Below are 26,500 nucleotides of genomic sequence, written 5' to 3' on the forward strand. Positions count from 1 at the left end.
TAACAAAATGTTTTTCACTTTATAACAGGATATTTTCGTGTAATTACGGCATACACGCATCACATTATAACGAGAAGCTTTTCTTATCATGACATACTATTTGTCTTGTTATAACGCGAAACGTTTCACATTATAAAGAGATGTTATTACAATGTCATCCACCGTACTCAACACCAGCAGAGTCTCTCCGTGTCTCAACCCAAGCGTGAAGTCGAACTTAAAGGGGAACAGAGGGCAATATATAGAGTAAATATAACAATAAAACACACATTAACGAACCTTATTCAAGACTTACAAAAGTTATAGTGTTTTGAAAGTAGCTCGAGCAAACTATTTCTGCAGTTTGAACAGCCCGCCATGATATTAATTTTATCCAATCAGAATGCACGTTCATTTTCTCTGCGTAACACTCATGACGTATGTATGTGCCCAGTTGTGTTGGCTCATTGAGGTTGGGAATAGCACGTGTGAAATACCTGTTTCTGCCTCTTGCGACGATTTCGCAAGTCCACGGGTGGCGCCTCTCTCATTGCAGCAAATAAATTCTGCTGGACTCGTGAGCAACTCCACGTTACATTTTCCGCACGAGCACCACGCCGTGTCACCTGCACGCAGACGCTCTGCCCCACGCTCGCCATGCCCATGGTCAGCATCAGTCTCATCCTCGCCGTCATCCGAGCTTTCTTCTCTTATTTCATCACCGGAGTCGAGAGTACCTCTCCTAGGTTCAAACTGGTACCCTTCTAAGCCATAGCCTGCTTGCAGTGTGTCTTGCGGGATCTCTTCGTATGATTCGACAGAGCTGTCGCTTTCACTTGATGCGCCCGACGCCATGATTACACGCTTCTCTCCTAGTGCAGTGGGTAGCGCTGACGTCACGGTCTTTTAAAAATGGCAACTCTTGTGCGGTTTAGCGTATAAAGTATTATATTTACAATTACCAAGATATTTCGTTGTTTTCAAGTATATAAATTTGATAGAATACTTAAGAATACGTTACTTTGTCACATCAGCAACTGTATATATTATATTTGGTACCCCTTTAATGTGTGTATATATATATATATATATATATATATATATATATATATATAGTGTTTATACTATTTATATTGTCTGTTTGAATGTTCAGTCTGTGTGTAGTTCTTATCTAGTGTTTATACTGTTTATTTATTCTGTTTATATTGTTTGAGTGTTTAGTCTATGTCTAGTTCCTATCTAGAGTGTTTATACTGTTTATATTGTTTGTTTGTTTTTCAGTTATTCTATTTTTATTTATTGCATTGCCTGTTTGCACCGTGGGTCAGAGAGGACTGATATTTCATCTGTGCTGTATGTCGAGCATGTATTATTTGACAATAAAGTTGACTTGACTTGACTTAATAAAGTCGAGTAAATGAGCTGTATTCCTCACGAAATGTGAAAGGTTTTATAACAATAATTTGGGGCCGTAGCCATGGCTTGAAGGTTAGAGAAGCAGCCTTGGGCCAAAAGGGTGGCTGGTTCGATTCCTGGGATTGGCAGGAAAAATGTGAGGGGAGTTGAGTGAATGACAGTGCCCTTGAGCGAGGCACCGAACCCCCAACTGCTCCCCGGGTGCTGTAGCATAACTGCCCACTGCTCTGTGTGTGTGTGCTCATTCTCACTTGTGTGTGTTCACTGCTTCAGATGGGTTAAATGCAGAGGAGGAATTTCACTGTGCTTGAGTGCATATGTGACAAATAAAGGCTTAATAATAATAAATCACATTATAACAAGATAAATTGTATATTCTTATAATAAGGAAAGTTTCTATGTTTGAAACTTCCAACTTAAACAAGTTTGTACGTCATAAAGTGAAAAAAAAAACCCATCTTGTTATAACAATAAACGTTTCACACAGTCATCCGTTTTTCATTTTCGGGCGTGGCAGCAATGCACTTCTAGACATTTTATCTGTTTATTCTTATATTTAATGCTGTGCAACATCACTATTCCCTTGTCAGCATCTCTCTCTCTCTCTCTCTCTCTCTCCCGTGTGACCCTGGAGGCTCCTTCCAGAAAATGTTAAATAAGCATCTCCACGGAGAAAACTTGTCACGGTGAGTTGATACGATAGAAACGATAACATATTTGAGTGAGCACATTAATATAACCCTTATCATACAGTGTCAGAGATGCTGTTATAGAAAATAAATCAACACCTTCTGACCAATCAGAATCGAGTATTCAACAGTGCTGGGGTGTAGTTTTGTTTTAAAATACCAAGAGTCTATAAAGTGGACTGGTGAACTCGCATCTTTTCAGGTTGTGTCATTTGTATGTATTCAACAAACAAACAAACAAACAAACAAAAAAGTATCCGAGTAAATACAAAAAATCCACGAAATTAAAAATTAACATGGAAACTAGAGAGAAATAAACTGTCATTAAGTTTGGAATAAATGTATTAATCAAGAACAAACTTCTATCAACATTAAAAAGATGGGGACTTTTTTTAGGTATCTGTATTATTATTATTATTATTTAGTTAGTTTTTAAGGTGTAGGGTTCTTTTAGGGTCAGGTTCCGCATTAAGGTTAACGTCCGTGTTAAATTAGCTTTAGGGATAAAAGAGCGAGAGCCAGACGTAAGGTTTAAGTGAAAGGTTATGATTTATATCTGAGGTGAGATTCGGATACATTAGCAATTACATTTATATTACATGCTATAAACGTCCTGCCATGTCTCAGTGTTCTGGAGCCAAGAGTCTGGCTGTACTGCTCCAATGTACTGTAAATGTCATGGGTGTGTTGTTATTATGACTATCACACACTATTATTAACCTCCACAGAACACAACACACACACACCCTGCTGGATACTCTCACAATGAGAGCGTTTATGCAGTGCTATTCTCAGGGGAGACGATAAACCATAGCGCACGCACACACACTCGTACTGTATGCAGAGTTTGCAGGAAGGGTGAGTGGTGTGTGCTGTGTTTAAACAGTTTGAACCATAAGGAGTGCTGGAGATGAAGGAGGTCAGTTACAACAACAAACACAACACACACAGCACTGACTCACTGTAAATCAGAGACGAATTCGAACACACCCCACGGAACGCACAAAACGAGCGCAAATTATAATCACACGTGTGATATGCGGCTGATTTTCTGCAAACGCTACTGGACATGTTAACTAATTTGAGAATTATCTAGTATTAACTAATACTACTAGGAGCGAGAAGTTCAAAGGGTGTTGATTTTATCAGCCACAGACAAGAGCACACCAGTGGCATACACACCAGTGGCATACACACCAGTGGCATACACGCCGCCCGCATACACACCAGTGGCAGACACACCAGTGGCATACACACCAGTGGCATACACGCCGCCCGCATACACACCAGTGGCAGACACACCAGTGGCATACACACCAGTGGCATACACGCCGGCCGCATACACACCAGTGGCATACACACCAGTGGCATACACGCCGGCCGCATACACACCAGTGGCATACACACCAGTGGCATACACGCCAGTGGCATACACGCCGGCCGCATACACACCAGTGGCAGACACACCAGTGGCATACACGCCAGTGGCATACACACCGGCCGCATACACACCAGTGGCAGACACACCAGTGGCAGACACACCAGTGGCATACACACCGGCCGCGTACACACCAGTGGCATACACACCGTCTGCGTACACACCAGTGGCATACACACCGGCCGCATACACACCGGCGGCATACACACCGGCCGCATACACACCGGCATATAAAAGCACACACAGTTCACAGATTAGATTGGAGGACACAAAGCATCGACCTTTACATAAACACTTAAGTTTTATATACGTCTACAAAAACCTGAACATTCTGTGCTCACACAACACAGCACATGAACTCACATGTGCACACAGAGTTATTGGAGCATCACATCAGGAGCGAGTTAAATCCCATTAAATAAACTCAACCGCTAACTCAGTCTGCAACTTTCCAGTACAGTTTAGTTAACTGTAACCCCTCCCTTCTCTTTCTCTCTCTCTCTCTCTCACACACACACACACACACACACACACACACACACACACACACACACACCCCTATGGGTGGCAAGCACCGCTATAATCATTAGCATGTGTGACCTGAACTGTAATGTACAGACAGTATTTTTCCAAAAGACTTTTTTTGTTGTTGTTGCATACACTGCTGTCTAAATAAAATGCAACAACAAATAACAATAATAATTAAAAAAAAGAACCTTCACAAAGCAGTGAAACTACAGTTAAATCCTGACTATAACCCAAGATTACTTTAAAGGAATACTGGAGTTTTATTTCTGTCTAATCTCTATCAACCACATCTATAGCCGAACACAGAGAGCGAATTTGTCCCGTTTCTTTGTCCTGAGAACACACACAAACCTGTTTTCTCCAAACTCACTTCTAATGGAAGTCTACGGGCAGTTGCTGCGATGCAAATTAAATTTCTATATTTGTGTAATTTGGTGGAATGGCAGTGCTGCTGCCGCTCAGCTCCAGGCTCCGATCCTGAACCCCTGAGCTCTGGTATTCCTGGGACAGATTCTGGTTCCACCGTCAACCTGATCACGGCCATTTTAGAGAAAGGACTACTTTTTTCCAAATGGGGAGTGTAGAAGTAACCTTAAAGTGCATATCACGGGTAAATTCAGGAGCAATATCAATGTAATTCTCCTATTTTATATTAAACTTTGGTCAAATATCTGTCACATTTTGCATTTTGTGCAATTTTTTTACCTTGCACAATACCGGAAAAATTCAGTTGAAATCAAGCCATTTGAGGTGAATTGGTCCGCCTCTGAAAAAACTTGGCGTTTGGATTTCCCGGGAAACATTGATTTTTGTGACGTCGCGTGCGGGACGCCTCCCTCTGAATCCTACGTCAGCGCTGGTTTATTTATGAGAAAACGACCTGGTGGTTTTCTGCAAATTTCTTCAACGTTATCACGTAATTATGAAAATGGTTAACAGATGTATCGTAGGAGGGTGTAGCAACACCAATCTTGATGGGATTAGTACTCATCGTTTCCCAAAAGACCGGACAATGAGAGAAATGGGAGCGCTTGGGCTACACAGGCTGTGCACTGAAACCGTGCAAAGCTCGTGCAGCCTGCTGGCGCTTCCGCAGGTGACGTCACGAATCTGGCTCCAGACTCCCTTGGGATTTTTCCAGACGCGTTTTGTTATTTTATTTTTTTCTGCTGTAGACAGATGGCCTTGTGCAAAATTACCCTTCTGGATGAGCGTGTAAAGGGTCATACTTTCATATAAAAAAAACTTTAATGTATTACTTCAGTGTTAGAAAACTTTATAAAGATACCGTATATTAGAGCAGCTTTGGTAAGAAAGCTTTCACTCATGTCCGCATCTGCTTAAGACCTTATTTTATTGTCTTTACCATTTTGTATTCAAATAACTTTCAGTACCAGTCAAAAGTTTGGACATCTAATTCAATGTTGTTGTTTTTCTCATCTCATCTCATTATCTCTAGCCGCTTTATCCTGTTCTACAGGGTCGCAGGCAAGCTGGAGCCTATCCCAGCTGACTACGGGCGAAAGGCGGGGTACACCCTGGACAAGTCGCCAGGTCATCACAGGGCTGACACATATGGCCCTTTTCCACTACCCTTTTTCAGCTCGCTTCAGCCCGACACGCCTCACGTTTCGACTACCAAAAACCAGCACGACTCAGCTCGCTTCAGCCCTGCTTAGCCCCTAAAACTCGCACCATTTTGGAGTAGGGCTGAAGCGAGCCAAGCCGTGCCGAGTGAGGCTGGGGGCGTGAGCAGACACTCCCCTGTGCACTGATTGGTGAGGAGGAGTGTCCTCACATGCCCACACACGCCCCGCGAGCGCGCTGGGATCTGTAAACACCGCAAACCCAGAAGGAGAATAATTACGAATTACGAGAATTTCTGAAGCCTTATGCGCCTCGCCTCATCTATACGCTCTTGCCAGTATCTGTCCGCGTTGTCGGTGACAACAAGCCGCAACACTAACGACTCCATGTCCTCCATGTTTATTGTTTACTATTCGGGTCGTGAGACTACCGCTGAAAAGCTCACTGAATCAGTGACATACAGAGCATCGTGGACGAGTTCGCGGAGCGCAAGGCTCGTCGTATGCCCTTCAAATAATGCGCGCAGTAGGCTATTGATGTTTTATTATGAGCCATGTACAGTATGTCGCCTAATGTTTTTTTGTTTCTGAGTTACATGTTCGTTTGAAGGACTTAATGTACAAAATAACATAGTTGCACCCCGGAGTGTTGAAATTGGTAAACACAGTGCATTCAGTGAGGTTTGCACCGCCCTCCTTTTATTTCTGACTCTTCCTGTCACCGTTGCAACCTCTGAGCGCTCATTCGTATGCCCTTCAAATAATGTGCGCAGTATAGGCTATTGATGTTTTATTATGAGCCATGTACAGTATCCTAATGTTTTTTGTTTCTGAGTTACATGTTCGTTTGAAGGACTTGATGTACTAAATAACATAGTTGCACCCGGTAGTGTTGAAATTGGTAAACACCGCAGTTGCGGACATTTTGTAGCCTAAAATGATGTTATGATAAGCTTTAATAAAGGGCCCGGTCATTTGCCCCGCCCCCGGCCCGGCTCTGACTTGTTCCGCCACTGTCACTGATGTCACTGTTTGCGCTGCTTAACGACATCACGTAACGTCCACCCACTTTCGCTAACTCCACCCAATGTGTCCACCCACTCCCAGCCAGCACGGTTCAGCGCGGTTGTAGTCGAAATGCAACTCCAACAGCCCCGCTCAGCCCGACTCAGCTCGACTCGGCACGGCACGGCTCAGCCGCGTTTGTAGTGGAAAAGCGGCATTAGACACAGACAACCATTCACACTCACATTCACACCTACGGTCAATTTAGAGTCACCAGTTAACCTAACCTGCATGTCTTTGGACTGTGGGGGAAACCAGAGCACCCGGAGGAAACCCACGCGGACACGGGGAGAACATGCAAACTCCACACAGAAAGGCCCTCGCCAGCCCCAGGGCTCAAACCCGGACCTTCTTGCTGTGAGGCGACAGCGCTAACCACTACACCACCGTGCCGCCCGAAAACGTAATTGAACACGTTAATTAAGAAATAAAGCAAGTTTAAAAATGACTTCAGGTCTCCTTTAAGGAGTAAAAAAGGGAACAAACAAAGGAGGCAAAAATAACAGAGAAAGAAGAAAAAACAACAACAACTAAGCATTAAGTTTTACATTAGTGTGTGCAGTAAAGGCAGATCAGATACAGTCTGGGAGAAACTCAACCCTCTGCTATTAACCATTAGGGAAAAACTCACCCCTGTTACGTGAACTGATTTCTCACTAACAAGCGGTGATTGTGCGTTCTGCTTCGCTTGCACACTTGGTCTAAAATTTCTGCAAAGGCGTCTCTTTTTCGTTCACTTTCTGCTTCTCCTTTCCTGTCTCTGTTCACTCTCTCTCTCCTGCCCTTTTTCTCGTCTCTATGTAACAGATCTCTGTGAGTAGGCCTGTACGTTTGCCCTCACGCTTGGCTGGATGACACTGGGCTTTGAACGCTATTTTTAGAGTGTGGTTTTGGAGGAAAGTGCACAAACGCATTTTTCCACCACCACACACAAACTCTGCAAATCCTCCCTTTTTGCTGAGCTTCAGAGGCGTATTGAGACACGGGATAAAGAAACCAGCTTAACACACACAGTCTCGTATCAGAGCTGTAGGGTGTGAGTTATGAAGTGTGATCTGTCCCAAAGTTTGTGTTTCTCTGTCTCACGTTCTACCCTGAAGGAAAACCACAGGGGTCATTAACTTCAGGGGTCTAAAGAGCAGACGCTTTGACCCTGTAAGGTCTCAGCTCGCTTTTGGTCGGAGGATGATGTGCTACACACATAAGTGAACGAAGATAACACGTCGAGTATAAACGATTTAAACATGCACATGGAGTCAACAGGAGGTTGATGTTTTGGTTTTAAAACTATAGACAGCGGCTCCCGTTTCCCGAAATACACTGACCGTCTCGACATGGTTCAGACTTACACATTGTGAAACCACAAAATGTCTTGTGACAAGTCATGTGATGTGATTTGAGGTGAGCTAACTCGAACTCACCAGACCCACACACACACACACACACACACACACACACACACACACACACAGGCAGTAATTAAACCAGAAGAGGAGAAAAAGTTCCTTACCTTTCTGGGTTTCACTTTGTCTTGGTAGTCATACTGAAAGATGCCTTTATAACTCAACCCCAACCACCACGGGATCCCCTGCTTATCCTGAGACGGAGAGAGAGAACAGGGTTGGGTGTCAAAACGTATTTATCGGCAGCGGATGACGGCAGCATTGTGCCAGAAACGCCTACATTATCACCTCACACCTTCTCAAAGACACAGAACATGTGTGGCACACAGGGTCATATGAGGGAGAGGAGAGTGTTCATATACGTGTGTGTGTGTGTGTGTGTGTGTGTGTGTGTGTGTGTGTGTAGGCTGAAGCTAAAACTGATACATTTCCAAGCACTTATGAAGTAGAGACCCACCTTAACCGCATAGTAATGCACTCCATATGTAGGCAATGACTCCACTATGCTCATATAACTGAGAGAGAGAGAGAGAGAGAGAGAGAGAGAGAGAGAGAGAGAGAGAGAGAAGGGGGTTTGAGAGCCCACATAACTCAGCACACAGACCCGCTTAACTGTCCCATACGTGCACGTATTAATCACATGGAAAGTGCACCAGCATCAAGTAACAGAAAAAAAACAATTTCCTCAAGTGGTCAATAGACAGAAATATTCTTGTCATCACCACTTTGTCCCATTTGCTCGTTTTACAAAGACTCAAAAACATAATTTTTATCATACCGAACTCTTCCGCTTGGATGATTTGAATTATATCGATTTGTATTTACGGCATTCTTTTTAAAAATATTACGTTTCTATTTAATAACCGACGATTCTGTAATCAACTGATTCATGGAGCGTTACATATGAATGTTGCGATCTCAGTAAAAAGCATGGCTTTGGACCAATCACGCCTGATATGCAAATTATTACAGGACATTCATGAGGTGGTATGTTGCGATATGATGAATAAATATATGTTATTTCCCAGCTGGGAGGTCCGTATCATGAAATACCATGATCGAGGTCTTGAAAGTACTGACCGAGGCCTTCTGGGTCAGTATTCAAGGCCGAGGTCACGGTATTTCACCATACGGACCGACCTTAAGCTGGTAAATAATATATTTATTTTTTTCTTTACCAAATTCTAACAGAAAACGAGAGCGCCCGAAAGGGAAAAGCGAGCCGAGCCGCCATTTTGAATCCTCATTCACGGCTGTAATGCAAATTGCTTCCTCCTCGGTATACAAGTGCACTTCCATGGCAGGAAAAAAACTACATTTTGCCGCCTATGTAGTCCCCTATTTATACAAAATTGAGTCATTCAGGATTCAACCATGTTTTTGCTCGGCGTTAGCAGCAGTTACAGGTTTTTAGCTTTCTCCTGAAATGTTTTCTTTCATTTCTTCTTCCTCAGGGAAGTAAAACTCGCTTTCGCTGTGAACACTGTCGTTATCGCTATCCATGCTGTAAAATTAATGCTATTCTCCTGAGAAATGCGAAAATAAGTGTTGACAAAAATTGCTACTATGTTTGTTGTTGTTGTGAACGAGCGAGTCGCCAGAGGTCCGTAACCGGGGTCCGTATCGTAAGATATGGACCCACTCGCCAGCCAATCAGTGCAGGATTTGATGGAAACCGGACCACGAAAAAAATAAATACATATATTTAACAGTTATTCCACAAAATCGAGTCGTACATGAGTTGATAGCCGATGAGGCACGTACTGTAGCACCGAGTCAGCTATAAGCCATGTACGACGAGATTGAGTGGAATAACTATTTTATTCTATCCACATTCACTGGATTTTTTATTTTTGCAAATTTGATAAATAAAAACTTTATACAAAACGTCCAGCAAAATCATTTCCGCTTAGAATGTGAACAAACCGGAGAAATGACAGAAGCAATTTGTGAAAAATGCGATGATAATAATAATTCTTGAAAAATAAAAAAAGATATGTTCTTACCATCAAATACTTTTATTCCATATTTTGTTGCTTTTTTTTTTTTTACATTTTTTTGGGTTTTCTTCTCCTTGTCAGGGTATTGGTGGGAGACGAATGCAAGTGCAGAAGAAAATCGTGACAATCAGGCAAACAATCCAATATGGCAGGCAAGATCATAAATGTTAAACAAGCACAGAGTCGGGCGAGGCACAAACAGAATATACAAGGCACAGACAAAATGGAAACAAGGAGCGGCACAGGAACCAGAAAACCAGGAACTCTAACTCAGAAAGTAAAGCTTGGTAATGCGCACTGACGTAGCGTAATACTTCGCACTGAACTTGCGTTTTCTCAGTCTTTATATAGGTCCTCTGATGCCTCTTAATCATGTCCAGGTGAGTCCACTTGGCAGGCGTGCAGTCCGGAGGGCGCCCAAGAGACCTTCAAGTGCACGCATCAAAAGCACGCAGGACTGACACTCACCCTGTGTCTGAAATCGTTCATTCGTTCACTACTCCCTACTCCCTATACAGGGAATTACTAGATAGAGGACTATATAGTGAGCGCATTCATAAAATGAAAAACCGCTTTTGAACACTAGTCCATCGCGCTGGTATTTACGTCATTACTGTCGCACAATTAAAACGTGCCAGATCAGTCGGCTGGTGGGTTTTCAAAATAATAAATACACGCATGTATGTTTGTGATAAATCCATATTATACTGAGCGCATTTCCCACATTGATCAATACAAAGTACCTGCATCTTTCAGTTCTTTTAAATCATCTCATTATCTGTAGCCGCTTTATCCTTCTACAGGGTCGTAGGCAAGCTGGAGCCTATCCCAACTGACTATGGGCGAAAGGCGGGGTACACCCTGGACAAGTCGCCAGGTCATCACAGGGCTGACACATAGACACAGACAACCATTCACACTCACATTCACACCTACGGTCAATTTAGAGTCGCCAGTTAACCTAACCTGCATGTCTTTGGACTGTGGGGGAAACCGGAGCACCCGGAGGAAACCCACGCGGACATGGGGAGAACATGCAAACTCCACACAGAAAGGCCCTCGCCGGCCCCGGGGCTCGAACCCAGGACCTTCTTGCTGTGAGGCGACAGCGCTAACCACTACACCACCGTGCCGCCCTCTTTTAAATCAAGGCTAAATAATTTCTTCATTGCCTTTTATTAAATCAAATTTGAGGCATTTGATTTCTTTCAGCATGGCAGCAATGCATGATGGGATATATTGCTTTGGTTAGTGACCATCGGTTGTACACTACTTTTCATGATGCATTGTGGGATGCTTTGAGTGCACTACATAGGGTGTAAATAATCCCCACTAAGGTTTCGGACAGCGCTACAAAATAGCGTCCTCACTATATAGTGCCCAACAGAGTCAGTAGGGAGTGATTTCAGACACAGGGCCATTCTTTAGGGTTTTTTGGCAGTTGGCAAACCAACTTAAAGGTGCATTACTGCCACCGACTGGGCTGGAGTGTGGAACAGGAGATACTGGTGTGAACCCTTTAGAATTTTCTATATTTCTGCATGAATATGACCTAAAACATCATCAGGTTTTCACACACGTCCTAAAAGTAGATAAAGAGAACCCAGTTAAACAAATGAGACAAAAATATTATACTTGGTCACTTATTTATTGAGGAAAATGATCCAATATTACGTACATATCTGTGAGTGGCAAAAGTATGTGAACCTTTGCTTTCAGTATCTGGTGTGACCCCCTTGTGCAGCAATAACTGCAACTAAACGTTTCCGGTGACTGTTGATCAGTCCTGCACACCGGCTTGGAGGAATTTTAGCCCATTCCTCCGTACAGAACAGCTTCAACTCTGGGATGTTGGTGGGTTTCCTCACATGAACTGCTCGCTTCAGGTCCTTCAACAACATTTCGATTGGATTAAGGTCAGGACTTTGACTTGGCCATTCCAAAACATTAACTTTATTCTTCTTTAACCATTCTTTGGTAGAGCGACTTGTTTGCTTAGGGTCGTTGTCTTGCTGCATGACCCACCTTCTCTTGAGATTCAATTCATGGACAGATGTCCTGACATTTTCCTTTAGAATTCGCTGGTATAATTCAGAATTCATTGTTCCATCAATGATGGCAAGCCGTCCTGGCCCAGATGCAGCAAAACAGGTCCAAACCACGATACTACCACCACCATGTTTCACAGATGGGATAAGGTTCTTATGCTGTAATGCAGTGTTTTCCTTTCTCCAAACATAACACTCCTCATTTAAACCAAAAAGTTCTATTTTGGTCTCATCCGTCCACAAAACATTTTTCCAATAGCCTTCTGGCTTGTCCACGTGATCTTTAGCAAACTGCAGATGAGCAGCAATGTTCTTTTTGGAGAGCAGTGGCTTTCTCCTTGCAACCCTGCCATGCACACCATTGTTGTTCATTGTTCTCCTGATGGTGGACTCATGAACATTAACATTAGTCAATGTGAGAGAGGCCTTCAGTTGCTTAGAAGTTACCCTGGGGTCCTTTGTGGCCTCGCCGACTATTACACGCCTTGCTCTTGGAGTGATCTTTGTTGGTCGACCACTCCTGGGGAGGGTAACAATGGTCTTGAATTTCCTCCATTTGTACACAATCTGTCTGACTGTGGATTGGTGGAGTCCAAACTCTTTAGAGACGGTTTTGTAACCTTTTCCAGCCTGATGAGCATCAACAACACTTTTTCTGAGGTCCTCAGAAATCTCCTCTCTTCGTGCCATGATACACTTCCACAAACATGTGTTGTGAAGATCAGACTTTGATAGATCCCTGTTCTTTAAATTAAACAGGGTGCCCACTCACACCTGATTGTCGTCCCATTGATTGAAAACACCTGACTCTAATTTCACCTTCAAATTAACTGCTAATCCTAGAGGTTCACATACTTTTGCCACTCACAGATATGTAATACTGGATCATTTTCCTCAATAAATAAATGACCGAGTATAATATTTTTGTCTCATTTGTTTAACTGGGTTCTCTTTATCTACTTTTAGGACTTGTGCGAAAATCTGATGATGTTTTAGGTCATATTTATGCAGAAATATAGAACATTCTAAAGGGTTCACAAACTTTCAAGCACCACTGTAGAGGAGTTTTTTTTTTTTTTAAATCCAGCGCTTGTTTTTAATTTGCTTTTGAAAAAATAAAAGTGGGATTATTTACTCACACATTTTACATAAAATATTCATGACAGTTTCATATAAATCTTGCTAAAACAGTTATTAACCCACTAGCTTGTTGGACAATTGATTGTTGTAACTAGACCACTGTTTAACATATCAAGTTTGATATTCGATGGTAACTATATCGTAATGATGTAAAGTGAAAGCGCTGGTTCACTGCTGTCCACCAGGCACCCATCAGAGTCACACCATAATAAATGTCGTGGTGTTGTTTCTGGCGCATGGCTTCCGGTGTCAAAGAAAATAATAAATATGTATTCATAACTGTGATGCACATCTCATTATTGGTCTCACTATCACAAGACAATGCAGCAATTTATTGATGTGAAATACACAACACTACACAATTCAATGGTTCATTCATGGTGCTATAATATTATTATTCTGTTCAGGTTGATTTAGGCTACGTTCACACTGCAGGCTGAAGTGACTCAAATCCGATCTTTTCGCCCATATGTGACCTGTATCCGATCTTTTATTGACAATATGAACGACACAGATCCGATTTTTTCAAATCCAACCCAGGCCGTTTGGATATGTGGTGCTAATTCCGATTCCTATCCGCTCTTTTCATATGCGACTTCAGTCTGAACCGCCAGGTCGCATTCATCCGACTTACACATCATCAACAAGCCACAAACGTCACTATTCTGCGCTGAAGTAGGCGGCGGGTCTCTCAAAAAAAGTTACAACAACATGGCGCATAATCACGGGCGCAGATAGAGGGGGGGACTCGTCCCACCCAGATTTAAATTCACCTCGTTCGGTCCCCCCCTCCCCCCACTTATAGGGAGGAAAAAACGTCTATGCTGTCTTTCTTTGCATAAGGCAAACCTCACGGAAAAATCAAAAGACTAATTACCATTCGGTTTATTGAGGTGCACGGCAGTGTATACATAGTTGCAACAACTCACATAAAACAAAGACTGATATTCGGTTGGTTGAGCTGCGCAGACTGCACAGGTTGCGAGCTCGAGCTTGGTTGCTATGGTTACTAACAACAAGTTTGACAGGCATATCGGGGTTGGGGTTGGTTTGCTGGCAGCTTTGTCCCCCCCAGTTCAAAAAACGTATCTGCGCCCCTGCGCATGACATCAATGCGAGGGACGCTTCGGGCTGTGAAGGTTCTGAATCTTCTCAATGGAAGGACGCAGAGGTTAGGGAGCTGATTTCCATTTGGGGGGATGCAGCTATTCAAGCTAGATTGGATGGGTCATACCGCAACCGGGCGGTTTTACTTCCGTAAACACTGGCCATGCTCACTGCGTGTGACGTCGTCGTATCCTGCAATGCGCATGCGGAACACTTTTAGGTCCCTTTTCGTTCATACTGAGGATCACATACAAGTCGCATATATTTGTTAATGTGAACGACCTCACAAAAAAATCGGATTTCACAAAAAAATCGGAATTGAGCATTAAGCCTTGCAGTGTGAACGTAGCGTTTGTGCCTTTGCAAATATTTTGCTTGTATGCTCATCAGGAGCTCGTGAAAGTAGATGTCTGATTTTTGCAGAGGAGAAGGAGCAGCCGGAAATGTGAAGGAAATGTGATGCTACCAAGCGGCCCAATCGCAGTTGTTGTGGTCTGCATCAGTGCAATGTGTATTACATGCGGTGTACCTCATGGCGTAGATTCAACACAGAAGTATAAATCGGTCTTTAAGTTACACTTCTAAAAGTGAAAGGGCAGAAAAGTCGTTGGTCGTTTAATTTGCACTACTTCACCACAACTACCTCTGCCATCTCTCATCGATGCACTTATTATGTGCAATAATATAGATCCTAAACTATTTTATGCATGCATATATATATATATATATATATATATATATATATATATATATAATATAATATATACAGTGGTGCTTGAAAGTTTGTGAACCCTTTAGAATTTTCTATATTTCTGCATAAATATGGCCTAAAACATCATCAGATTTTCATACAAGTCCTAAAAGTAGATAAAGAGAACCCAGTTAAACAAATGAGACAAAAATATTATACTTGGTCATTTATTTATTGAGGAAAATGATCCAATATTACATATCTGTGAGTGGCAAAAGTATGTGAACCTCCAGGATTAGCAGGTAATTTGAAGGTGAAATGAGAGTCAGGTGTTTTCAATCAATGGGATGACAATCAGGTGTGAGTGGGCACCCTGTTTTATTTAAAGAACAGGGATCTATCAAAGTCTGATCTTCACAACACATGTTTGTGGAAGTGTATCATGGCACGAAGAGAGGAGATTTCTGAGGACCTCAGAAAAAGCGTTGTTGATGCTCATCAGGCTGGAAAAGGTTACAAAACCATCTCTAAAGAGTTTGGACTCCACCAATCCACAGTCAGACAGATTGTGTTCAAATGGAGGAAATTCAAGACTATTGTTACCCTCCCCAGGAGTGGTCGACCAACAAAGATCACTCCAAGAGCAAGGCGTGTAATAGTCGGCAAGGTCACAAAGGACCCCAGAGTAACTTCTAAGCAACTGAAGGCCTCTCTCACATTGGCTAATGTTATTGTTCATGAGTCCACCATCAGGAGAACACTGAACAACAATGGTGTGCATGGCAGGGTTGCAAGGAGAAAGCCATTGCTCTCCAAACAGAACATTGCTGCTCGTCTGCAGTTTGCTAAAGATCATGAGGACAAGCCAGAAGGCTATTGGAAAAATGTTTTGTGGACGGATGAGACCAAAATAGAACTTTTTGGTTTAAATGAGAAGTGTTATGTTTGGAGAAAGGAAAACACTGCATTCCAGCATAAGAACCTTATCCCATCTGTGAAACATGGTGGTGGTAGTATCATGGGTTGGGCCTGTTTTGCTGCATCTGGGCCAGGACGGCTTGCCATCATTGATGGAACAATGAATTCTGAATTATACCAGTGAATTCTAAAGGAAAATGTCAGGACATCTGTCCATGAACTGAATCTCAAGAGAAGGTGGGTCATGCAGCAAGACAACGACCCTAAGCACACAAGTCATTCTACCAAAGAATGGTTAAAGAAGAATAAAGTTAATGTTTTGCAATGGCCAAGTCAAAGTCCTGACCTTAATCCAATCGAAATGTTGTGGAAGGACCTGAAGCGAGCAGTTCATGTGAGGAAACCCACCAACATCCCAGAGTTGAAGCTGTTCTGTACGGAGGAATGGGCTAAAATTCCTCCAAGCTGGTGTGCAGGACTGATCAACAGTTACCGGAAACGTTTAGTTGCAGTTATTGCTGCACAAGGGGGTCACACCAGATACTGAAAGCAAAGGTTCACATACTTTTGCCACTCACAGATATGTAATATTGGATCATTTCCCTCAATAAATAAATGACCAAGTATAATATTTTTGTCTCATTTGTTTAACTGGGTTCTCTTTACCTACTTTTCGGACTTGTGTGAAAATCTGATGATGTTTTAGGTCATATTTATGCAGAAATATAGAAAATTCTAAAGGGTTCACAAACTTTCAAGCACCACTGTATATATATTATTTATGTATATATGTGTGTATATATACAGAGTCTACCTGTAATGTACAATTTTTCCGAGCCTCTCAATACGGCAATTTTTCTATACTTTTTCACGGTAGATAATGCAAATAGCCCTCTGTATTTAATCCTTCGTTTGTCTAATTTTTATTTCAGTTTAATTTGTTATCTGTTTGACATTTTCTTGCTACTGTAGCACGTGAATTTCCCCGATGTGGGATGAATAAAGTGAATCTAATCTAATCTAATCTAATCTAATCTAATCTAATCTAATCTAATCTAATCTAATCTAATCTAATCCGTAAGTGCTGGAGCATCATGGATATTTTGACACCGGGTATCTGATTGCAAACTGAACTGAGGTGAGTTTTCAAAAAGCTTCGTAGCACAAAGATCATCGTTAAATGGTAGAGCGAGCATCACAATGAACACTCTCTCTCCTAGTTAAGATGCTCTTTGCGTTAAGAGGCTTTTGGGCTTAAAATTCTTCATCGTCTGCACTTTTCAAAGGAAAAATTAGCAAAGATTTACCCAGGAACTGACCCACTGTGCAATCGTTGTAAATCTGATATTGGTTCATTAGTGCATACTTTCTGGTCATGCTCTAATCTTAAGAATTATTGTTCATCAATCTTTCAGACATTCTCAAAGGTATTTACAGTCAATCTTGCTCCCAATGCATTGACCGCCCTATTTGGGGTGCTACCACCTGAAATTTCCCTTTCAAAAAATTATTCTCAGGCGGTGGCCTTAGCGTCCCTGCTAGCAAGGCGCCTCATCCTCTTGAGGTGGAAACAAGAGTGTCCTCCCTCTCATGATCAGTGGTTAACGGAGTTGATGAAGTTTTTACATATAGAAAAAATGAGGTGCACACTTGCTGGGTCGACTATAAAATTTGATAAAACATGGCAGCCATTTCTTAAATTTATGGATCAGTATAAATTGTCCATCAGTGCATGACTGAAAGAGGGCTGTTGCTGTCTACTACTGATAGTGTTGGTCTGCTGTCTTGTTTAATTTTAATTTAAATTTTTTTAATTACTATTACTTAATTTAATTGTATAATAATTATTCATTTATTATTTGTCTTTTTGTTATAATTAATGTCTGTTATTTTTAAAAAGGGTGAAAAATGGTCAGCCAAGAATGTATCGTGAACATTGCCTTTCGTGTACAGTGCTGCCGCAAAATCATAAATAAAGTTGGAAAAAAAAAAAAAGAGGCTTTTGGGAAACCCAGCCTTGATCAGACTTATTCTGCCGTTGCTGTGGCATGTAGCTATCCAACAACAACTTGATCAAATTGTGACATTCAGTGTGTGAGGAAATCACATGGACTGCATTTGTCGAACTGGGTCCTTATGCAACATCCATCCATCCATTCATGCATCCGTTACCTGTAGCTGCTTATCCTGTTCTACAGGGTCGCAGGCAAGCTGGAGCCTATCCCAGCTGACTACGGGCGAAAGGCGGGGTACACCCTGGACAAGTCGCCAGGTCATCACAGGGCTGACACATAGGTGGGGTTTACATTAGACCGTATCAGCGGATCATCAGATTAACGTTTTTAAAACGATTAGTGTGCACACAGCAACACCAATACACGATTTGCGTGCACACAGCAACGCCAATACATGGATACGCTCGGCTCCGCAGGCATCCTGCGCTCCAAATCACTCCGCCCTGAACAGCGAGTGCCCTCTGGAGGGTGCGCACTCCGGCCCTGCGCAGCTCACAGAGCGCGCGAGTGAAGCGCACGAGCAGTGATTCGGGACTGAGCCGCTGTGTGTGAGATCTCAGTGCATGTCGGGCATGCGCGTCACTTACCACTTGCAAGTGGAAGGATGGCAAGCCTAAAGACAATCATAACTACACAATGGGCAGTATTTGCATCAGTATTTGCAGTATTTTCATACTTTTATACTCTTTAATGAAAGGTGATACAAGGCGGAAGTCCACGCCGTTTTTCAGCAGTCGCGTCACATGACCAACGCCAGCGAATCAGGAAGGTGGATGTCACAGTGACGTTGTCCAATGACGACGCCAGCTAGAGCTCAGCACAGCGTATCCGCGTATTCTCAATGTTTACACAGCACCGGACCAGACACGATCTGGATTGAATACGTGGACCCTGGCGGATTCCCGTTTCCTGGCGTTTTAATGTAAACGGACAGTGCATCCGAGAAGAAAACGAGACAGATACGGTCTAATGTAAACTTGGCCATAGACACAGACAACCATTCACACTCACATTCACACCTACGGTCAATTTAGAGTCACCAGTTAACCTAACCTGCATGTCTTTGGACTGTGGGGGAAACCGGAGCACCCGGAGGAAACCCACGCGGACACGGGGAGAACATGCAAACTTCGCACAGAAAGGCCCTCGCCGGTCGCTGGGCTCGAACCCAAAACCTTCCTGCTGTGAGGCGACAGCGCTAACCACTACACCACCATGCCACCCTCCTTATATAACATATTATTATTATTTTCTTTTTTTGCAGAAAACCAAAGCAAGATTAATAAGTTAAAAAAAATTGCGTTTTATTAAAATATTTATCGCTTCTTAAAGTAGATGTCGAAATATATTCCAGCAGAACAACTACCAGATATTTTAGTCTAAACAATGGCTGGTTGCCAGAACTCAACCGCAGTGAGCCGATGGGTTTTCCCCCAACCACCACACATATTTTAACAAGTTTGGCTCACATTATGTAAATAGCTGCGAATACGACAATGCAATTCATAACTGAGGTTGCGAAATCCCATTTGGTGCTGCCTGTAATTAATGTGTGCTTCTCCTTGGATCTAAAGGACAGGGGGTGTTTCAGTTCGCATATCATACGTACTCTTGGTGTTTATAATAAGGATAAGGAAAAGATGTAGAGATGTGCAATCCTTTGCGAAAGTCTTAGGCACATGTAAATAAATGCTGTCGACCAAAAATCGCTTAAAAAATAATGAAATGAAATGTTTCAACATTAAAAAAAATACTATAAGCAGTAATCAGTAAGCCATAATAAATGCAACAAAGTCAATATTTGGTGTGAGTCGACCCTTTGCTTTAAAAAAAGTAGTCTCAGGTATTTAGTGAATGAGTGCAGTTTTATGCGGAAATGAGCTGTAGGTTTTACTGAGCATCTTACAGACCCAGCCACAGTTCTTCTGCACACTTTGACTGTCACACTCGCTTCTTAATTTTGCACCAAAACCCAGCAGCCTTCATTATGCTTTCTTTTTTAATCTGAAAAGTGCTCTCTTGTGTAATACTAGCAGGTTAGCTGGCGTTGCCCAGGTTTTGCAAAATTCTGGGCTGCCCCCAGACTTCCATGTCAAATTTGTTGAAGATCTATCGAGAAATGGTGATGTTAACCCAAGACAAACAAAAATCCAAACATCCACCACCCAGGGGTCCACCAAGGATTCCTTGGGGCCCAAATATGGACTTTCTAAGTTCTGCCAAATTGTGGCTATCTCCTGTACCTATGTGTCAAGTTTAGTGAAGATCTGTCGAGAGTTTGTGTTGATAAATGTAACATGAAAAGCACTGAGGGAGGGTGTGGGTGGATGTTGCGCCCCCCAGGGACCTTTCTGGAGCCCGTACATGAATTTTGTTTACATGTGCAAAATTCTGGATCATCCCCGGAGTTACTTGCCAAATTTGGTGAAAATCCATCGAGGAATGGCGACGTTAACTCAAGACAAACAAACAAACTTTGCTGCTTAATATATAGAGGCTGCTCAGATACAAGCTTTTTTTTCTGCAACATTTAATTTTTCTGCTGGAAAACGAACGTTTGGAACTCTGAAATGTTTTTGTCCTGATTCGATGATGTAGAAGTTATAAAAAAGAAATCGATAAAGTTTGTGGGCGGCACGGTGGTGTAGTGGTTAGCGCTGTCGCCTCACAGCAAGAAGGTCCGGGTTCGAGCCCCGTGGCCGGCGAGGGCCTTTCTGTGTGGAGTTTGCATGTTCTCCCCGTGTCCGCGTGGGTTTCCTCAGGGTGCTCCGGTTTCCCCCACAGTCCAAAGGCATGCAGGTTAGGTTAACTGGTGACTCTAAATTGACCGTAGGTGTGAGTGTGAGTGTGAATGGTTGTCTGTGTCTATGTGTCAGCCCTGTGATGACCTGGCGACTTGTCCAGGGTGTACCCCGCCTTTCGCCCGTAGTCAGCTGGGATAGGCTCCAGCTTGCCTGCGACCCTGTAGAACAGGATAAAGCGGCTAGAGATAATGAGATGAGATGAGAAAGTTTGTCTGAAAAAAAGGGGGTGGGGTGCTAAGACTTTTGCACAGTACTGCCTATCTGAAATGTTCAGCCATTACTTTAATGGTTCACAGTGACACATTCAGGAATAATGCTGTTTATATAGTTGTTTCCTTGTTATTCATTCATTCATTCATTCTTTGTTTGTGAGGGTCTTACTTGACGATGGCCTGACCCCTGGACTGGCCGCTCAGCTTCTTATAGTGCTCGATCACTCGGTCCTCACTGGGAAAAAAATCACAAGCAGACACAAACACGTGCGCTGGGGTTAGAAATGACAGTTTCGTGGCAGGAGGATCGTGAGAACATGGCTGTCAGCCCGGATAAATTCCACAGCGAGACCAAACAGCATGCAGATGCTGGGAGTGAAACCGGATACCAGGAAGACAGATAAGCTGCAATGCTCAAAGAGTCTGTCTACAAATCTGCCGCTGTGTGGATGTAACGGAGAACAGAGGAATGAATTGTCATTTTCAGCAGCGGATAGGACTCCGAATAACACCAGAACCTCTGCATCTGATTTTGATTCATCTCGTCGAAAGCGAAACTGGGTTACTGAGTTTATCTGAGCTTATTGTATTTGAATAACATGATGCTGCACTGTGTGGGTATGTGATATTGATTAACCTTCACCTGTGTGTGTGTGTGTGTGTCTCACCAGTAAGCGAGGGACGGGTGCTCTTTGAGGGCCTGTGTGGGCAGAGCGGGCAGTTTCTTCAGGTCTGCCCGTGTGGCATCATTACTGCAACACAAACCACAAACCAAACATTAGCGTCCAGTTCCCACAATGCACTGCAAAATCCAGTGTCTCCAGGCAAGGAGGCAGAGGATACAAGCTCAAGGTCACGTTTCCTGACCTTCCATATGTTCCTTTAACTTCATACAAAGCCTCGCAGGTAAAACATAGACTGTAAAAATAACGGACAAAGCCTCTGTGATGTCACTCATAGGATTTCTGAAGAGCGGGTTTGAAGCTCAAATAAGAAGGATGTGGGCGTCGCCATCTTGGCAGTGCCTGACTCTGCCTAACTCTCGACTAGTCCATAAATGGAGAAAGGGGTGGGGATAGTGAAGCCTGGCTGCTGGAATAGTATGGCTGGATGGAACGCACCTACTATCCTCAAAGCTAACAAGCTAGCTATGCAAGCTAGCCAACAAGCTACTGGCTAAACTAAAAGAAGCCGCTCCATAAAATACAGACCAGAACCTCAATCGCCGGTTTACAAAAAACCTCAATGAGGCTATAGCTCATACCAGCCAAGATGCCCATAAAATCGTAAAAATGACAGGTGGCGCCACTTTTCCTCAATAAATAAATGACCGAGTATAATATTTTTGTCTCGTTTGTTTAACTGGGTTCTCTTTCTCTACTTTTAGGACTTGTGTGAAAATCTGATGATGTTTTAGGTCATATTTATGCAGAAATATAGAACATTCTAAAGGGTTCACAAATTTTCAAGCACCACTAAAGCTAGCCATCATGCAGTTTTCTTGTATTTCTCTGCAGTTCTGTCTTTATTTCCTCACAAGCTAGCTAGCTAGACAGACAGTTTTGCCATATTGCTATACTTTTACTTATTTTATATAATTTTGCTGTATAAATGGGATAGTTAGCTATATAGTCAACCTCAGTCATGACTTAGCTTATGCTATTTCCACGTAAATTGTAATGCAAAGTTGCTGCTCACCCAATACAACATAACCATACATGTCAACCTATACGGAATGTCCGTATTTTATACGGATTTGATTCAATAAACGTAGTATACGGACGTACAAATAAAGTTATACTGATTCTTTAAAAAAAACTTCAATATTTATTTAGAGCTATAATCAATTCCCACGATGATAAAAGAGCGCATAACATTTACAAACGTACTGTACACCACAGACAGCCAGTAAAGAGTCTTATGAAATCGCACGTTATCTTGTGGTAGCGAGACTTCGTTCCACTTTTGATCATGCGCACACCGCATTGCGAGAATCCCGCCAACCGGGAAGTAACATTTTGTTTGAAAAGCGTATTTCCACCTGAGCGACTTTTACTAGCGACTGAAGAGATTCTGAATGGGCACTCCGGCAAGATCAACACAGACACTTGCTGTGACATGCAGCCTCGTGAGGTATTGGTGCAGACTGCTAAAAAAGCTGTCATGGAGTACAATTCAGAACATTAGAGTGACACTTTGTGTTTTTGTCAAACATTGGAGCTTTGTATTCATTCTGAAGGTTTATTGTTATTAATATTGAATAAAAAGTAACTTGGATATATCATTGTTAATTATCATTCAAATTTTAGGTAAATTATTTTAATTTGTATCTTATATGGATTTTATAAGGGAAATATGGATTTTGGAGGTTGGTTATACAGGTTTGATTGACCAAAGGTTGACAGGTATGCATAACTAAAGGGAGTTCAGTTAGCGTGTGAGGCTACGTGTAATTACAGCGCTATTTTATGCCTACAAAGCCTTTCCTAAGCAACTTCCCCTCATATCTGACAGAAACGTTGATATTCCTGATCATTTTGTTTCGTCCTGTTACCACTTCACTTCATAAGTAATAACGTACTGAACAGTTACATATAGCTAGCTAAATACGTAACCTGAGTCATTAGCTAGCTTATGCTAGCCAATATTTGTGGCAATATTTCCACATTGATTGACAGTGACACAATGCTGATGTTTCTCAAAAAGGCAGTTTGGTTGTGATCTATTATAAGTGCAATTATAATTGAAAATTAAGCTTATTAATAATTTAGTAATACGTCTGAGGGAAATACTATTTTCCTCCCCTTTTTCCACAATCGTGATATTTCTACCTTACCTGTATGAACGACTGTGTTAGCGTGATACAGTATATACTTAGCTTCAATCATTAGCTAACGTATCGACCATACTTCTCTGAGGTGAATATTTACTTATAGAGCCTTTTCTAATGAAGGAACTGTTAAAACTTAAGAAATGTTGATATTCCTGACAGGAAATCTTGACAAGTTTTATCTTGTTTTCATTCTCATCATGTTTTTAGTTTGCCTGTACGGTATATGTGCTACCTGCTAGCTAGCCTATGCCTAATTCCCAATTATTTCCCAATTACAGAGGCATTGTGTCGACTTGAATGAAGTGTTTCAAGCTCCACTGTAAATAACAGATATTGTATTTTTCCTCTTACTCCTTGTTAAATCAGTTTTAATCTAACAATTTAAATAAAACTAATAAATACTGTACAACCCCGATTCCAAAAAAGTTGGGACAAAGTACAAATTGTAAATAAAAATGGAATGCAATGATGTGGAAGTTTCAAAATTCCATATTTTATCCAGAATAGAACATAGATGACATATCAAATGTTTAAACTGAGAAAATGTATCATTTAAAGAGAAAAATTAGGTGATTTTAAATTTCATGACAACAACATCTCAAAAAAGTTGGGACAAGACCATGTTTACCACTGTGAGACATCCCCTTTTCTCTTTACAACAGTCTGTAAACGTCTGGGGACTGAGGAGACAAGTTGCTCAAGTTTAGGGATAGGAATGTTAACCCATTCTTGTCTAATGTAGGATTCTAGTTGCTCAACTGTCTTAGGTCTTTTTTGTCGTATCTTCCATTTTATGATGCGCCAAATGTTTTCTATGGGTGAAAGATCTGGACTGCAGGCTGGCCAGTTCAGTACCCGGACCCTTCTTCTATGCAGCCATGATGCTGTAATTGATGCAGTATGTGGTTTGGCATTGTCATGTTGGAAAATGCAAGGTCTTCCCTGAAACAGACGACGTCTGGATGGGAGCATATGTTGCTCTAGAACCTGGATATACCTTTCAGCATTGATGGTGTCTTTCCAGATGTGTAAGCTGCCCATGCCACATGCACTAATGCAACCCCATACCATCAGAGATGCAGGCTTCTGAACTGAGCGCTGATAACAACTTGGGTCATCCTTCTCCTCTTTAGTCTGAATGACACGGCGTCCCTGATTTCCATAAAGAACTTCAAATTTTGATTCGTCTGACCACAGAACAGTTTTCCACTTTGCCACAGTCCATTTTAAATGAGCCTTGGCCCAGAGAAGACGTCTGCGGTTCTGGATCGTGTTTAGATACGGCTTCTTCTTTGAACTATAGAGTTTTAGCTGGCAACGGCGGATGGCACGGTGAATTGTGTTCACAGATAATGTTCTCTGGAAATATTCCTGAGCCCATTTTGTGATTTCCAACACAGAAGCATGCCTGTATGTGATGCAGTGCCGTCTAAGGGCCCGAAGATCACGGGCACCCAGTATGGTTTTCCAGCCTTGACCCTTATGCACAGAGATTCTTCCAGATTCTCTGAATCTTTTGATGATATTATGCGCTGTAGATGATGATATGTTCAAACTCTTTGCAATTTTACACTGTCGAACTCCTTTCTGATATTGCTCCACTATTTGTCGGCGCAGAATTAGGGGGATTGGTGATCCTCTTCCCACCTTTACTTCTGAGAGCCACTGCCACTCCAAGATGCTCTTTTTATACCCAGTCATGTTAATGAACTATTGCCAATTGACCTAATGAGTTGCAATTTGGTCCTCCAGCTGTTCCTTTTTTGTACCTTTAACTTTTCCAGCCTCTTATTGCCCCTGTCCCAACTTTTTTGAGATGTGTTGCTGTCATGAAATTTTAAATGAGCCAATATTTGGCATGAAATTTCAAAATGTCTCACTTTCGACATTTGATATGTTGTCTATGTTCTACTGTGAATACAATATCAGTTTTTGAGATTTATAAATTATTGCAGTCCGTTTTTATTTACAATTTGTACTTTGTCCCAACTTTTTTGGAATCGGGGTTGTACTTAACCGTACACTCGTTAGCAAACCTAAATATCATGACACACTTTGTGAATATAAAATGATTTTAAATATTATGATACTATATTGTTCCCATGTTGCCCACTGAGAACAGTGATGAATGTGAATGTCGGTGTATTACTGAGCATTTGTAATACACGGAGTGCAGAATTATTAGGCAAGTTGTATTTTTGAGGATTAGTTTTATTATTGAACAACAACTATGTTCTCAATCAAACAAAAAGACTCATAAATATCAAAGCTGAATATGTATGGAAGTTAGAGTGGGGTGTTTTTAGTTTTGGCCATTTTAGGAGAATATGTATGTGTTCAGGTAACTTTCACTGTGCAGAATTATTAGGCAACTTAATAAAAACCAAATATGTAGCCATTTCACTTATTTATTTTCACCAGGTACACTGATATGACAACTCCAGATTTGCAAATAAACATATCTGACATTCAAACACAAAACAAAAACAAATCAGTGACCAATATAGCCACCCTTCTTCATGAGGACACTCAAAAGCCTTCCATCCATAGATTCTGTCAATTTCTTTATCTGTTCACGACCAACATTGTGTGCAGCAGCAACCACGGCCTCCCAGACGCTGTTCAGAG

The 26,500-nt window shown here is 42.0% G+C and overlaps 1 protein-coding gene across 6 annotated transcripts in view; it reads right to left on the bottom strand.

The window, feature by feature from the left end:
- The window catches only part of frmd4a (FERM domain containing 4A), a 288,964-nt gene that overhangs the window by 62,494 nt on the left and 199,970 nt on the right, over positions 1–26,500 (bottom strand). For all 6 annotated transcript variants that reach the window (XM_060923607.1, XM_060923606.1, XM_060923605.1 and 3 more), the window contains exons 8-11: positions 21,708–21,791; positions 21,209–21,274; positions 8,562–8,619; positions 8,212–8,298 (exon numbers count right to left, since the gene is read on the bottom strand). In XM_060923607.1, coding sequence (XP_060779590.1) covers positions 8,212–8,298; positions 8,562–8,619; positions 21,209–21,274; positions 21,708–21,791 — 295 coding nt within the window. The remainder of the gene's footprint in view (positions 1–8,211; positions 8,299–8,561; positions 8,620–21,208; positions 21,275–21,707; positions 21,792–26,500) is intronic.

The sequence above is a fragment of the Neoarius graeffei genome, chromosome 6, assembly GCF_027579695.1.
Source record: "Neoarius graeffei isolate fNeoGra1 chromosome 6, fNeoGra1.pri, whole genome shotgun sequence".
NCBI lineage: Eukaryota > Metazoa > Chordata > Actinopteri > Siluriformes > Ariidae > Neoarius > Neoarius graeffei.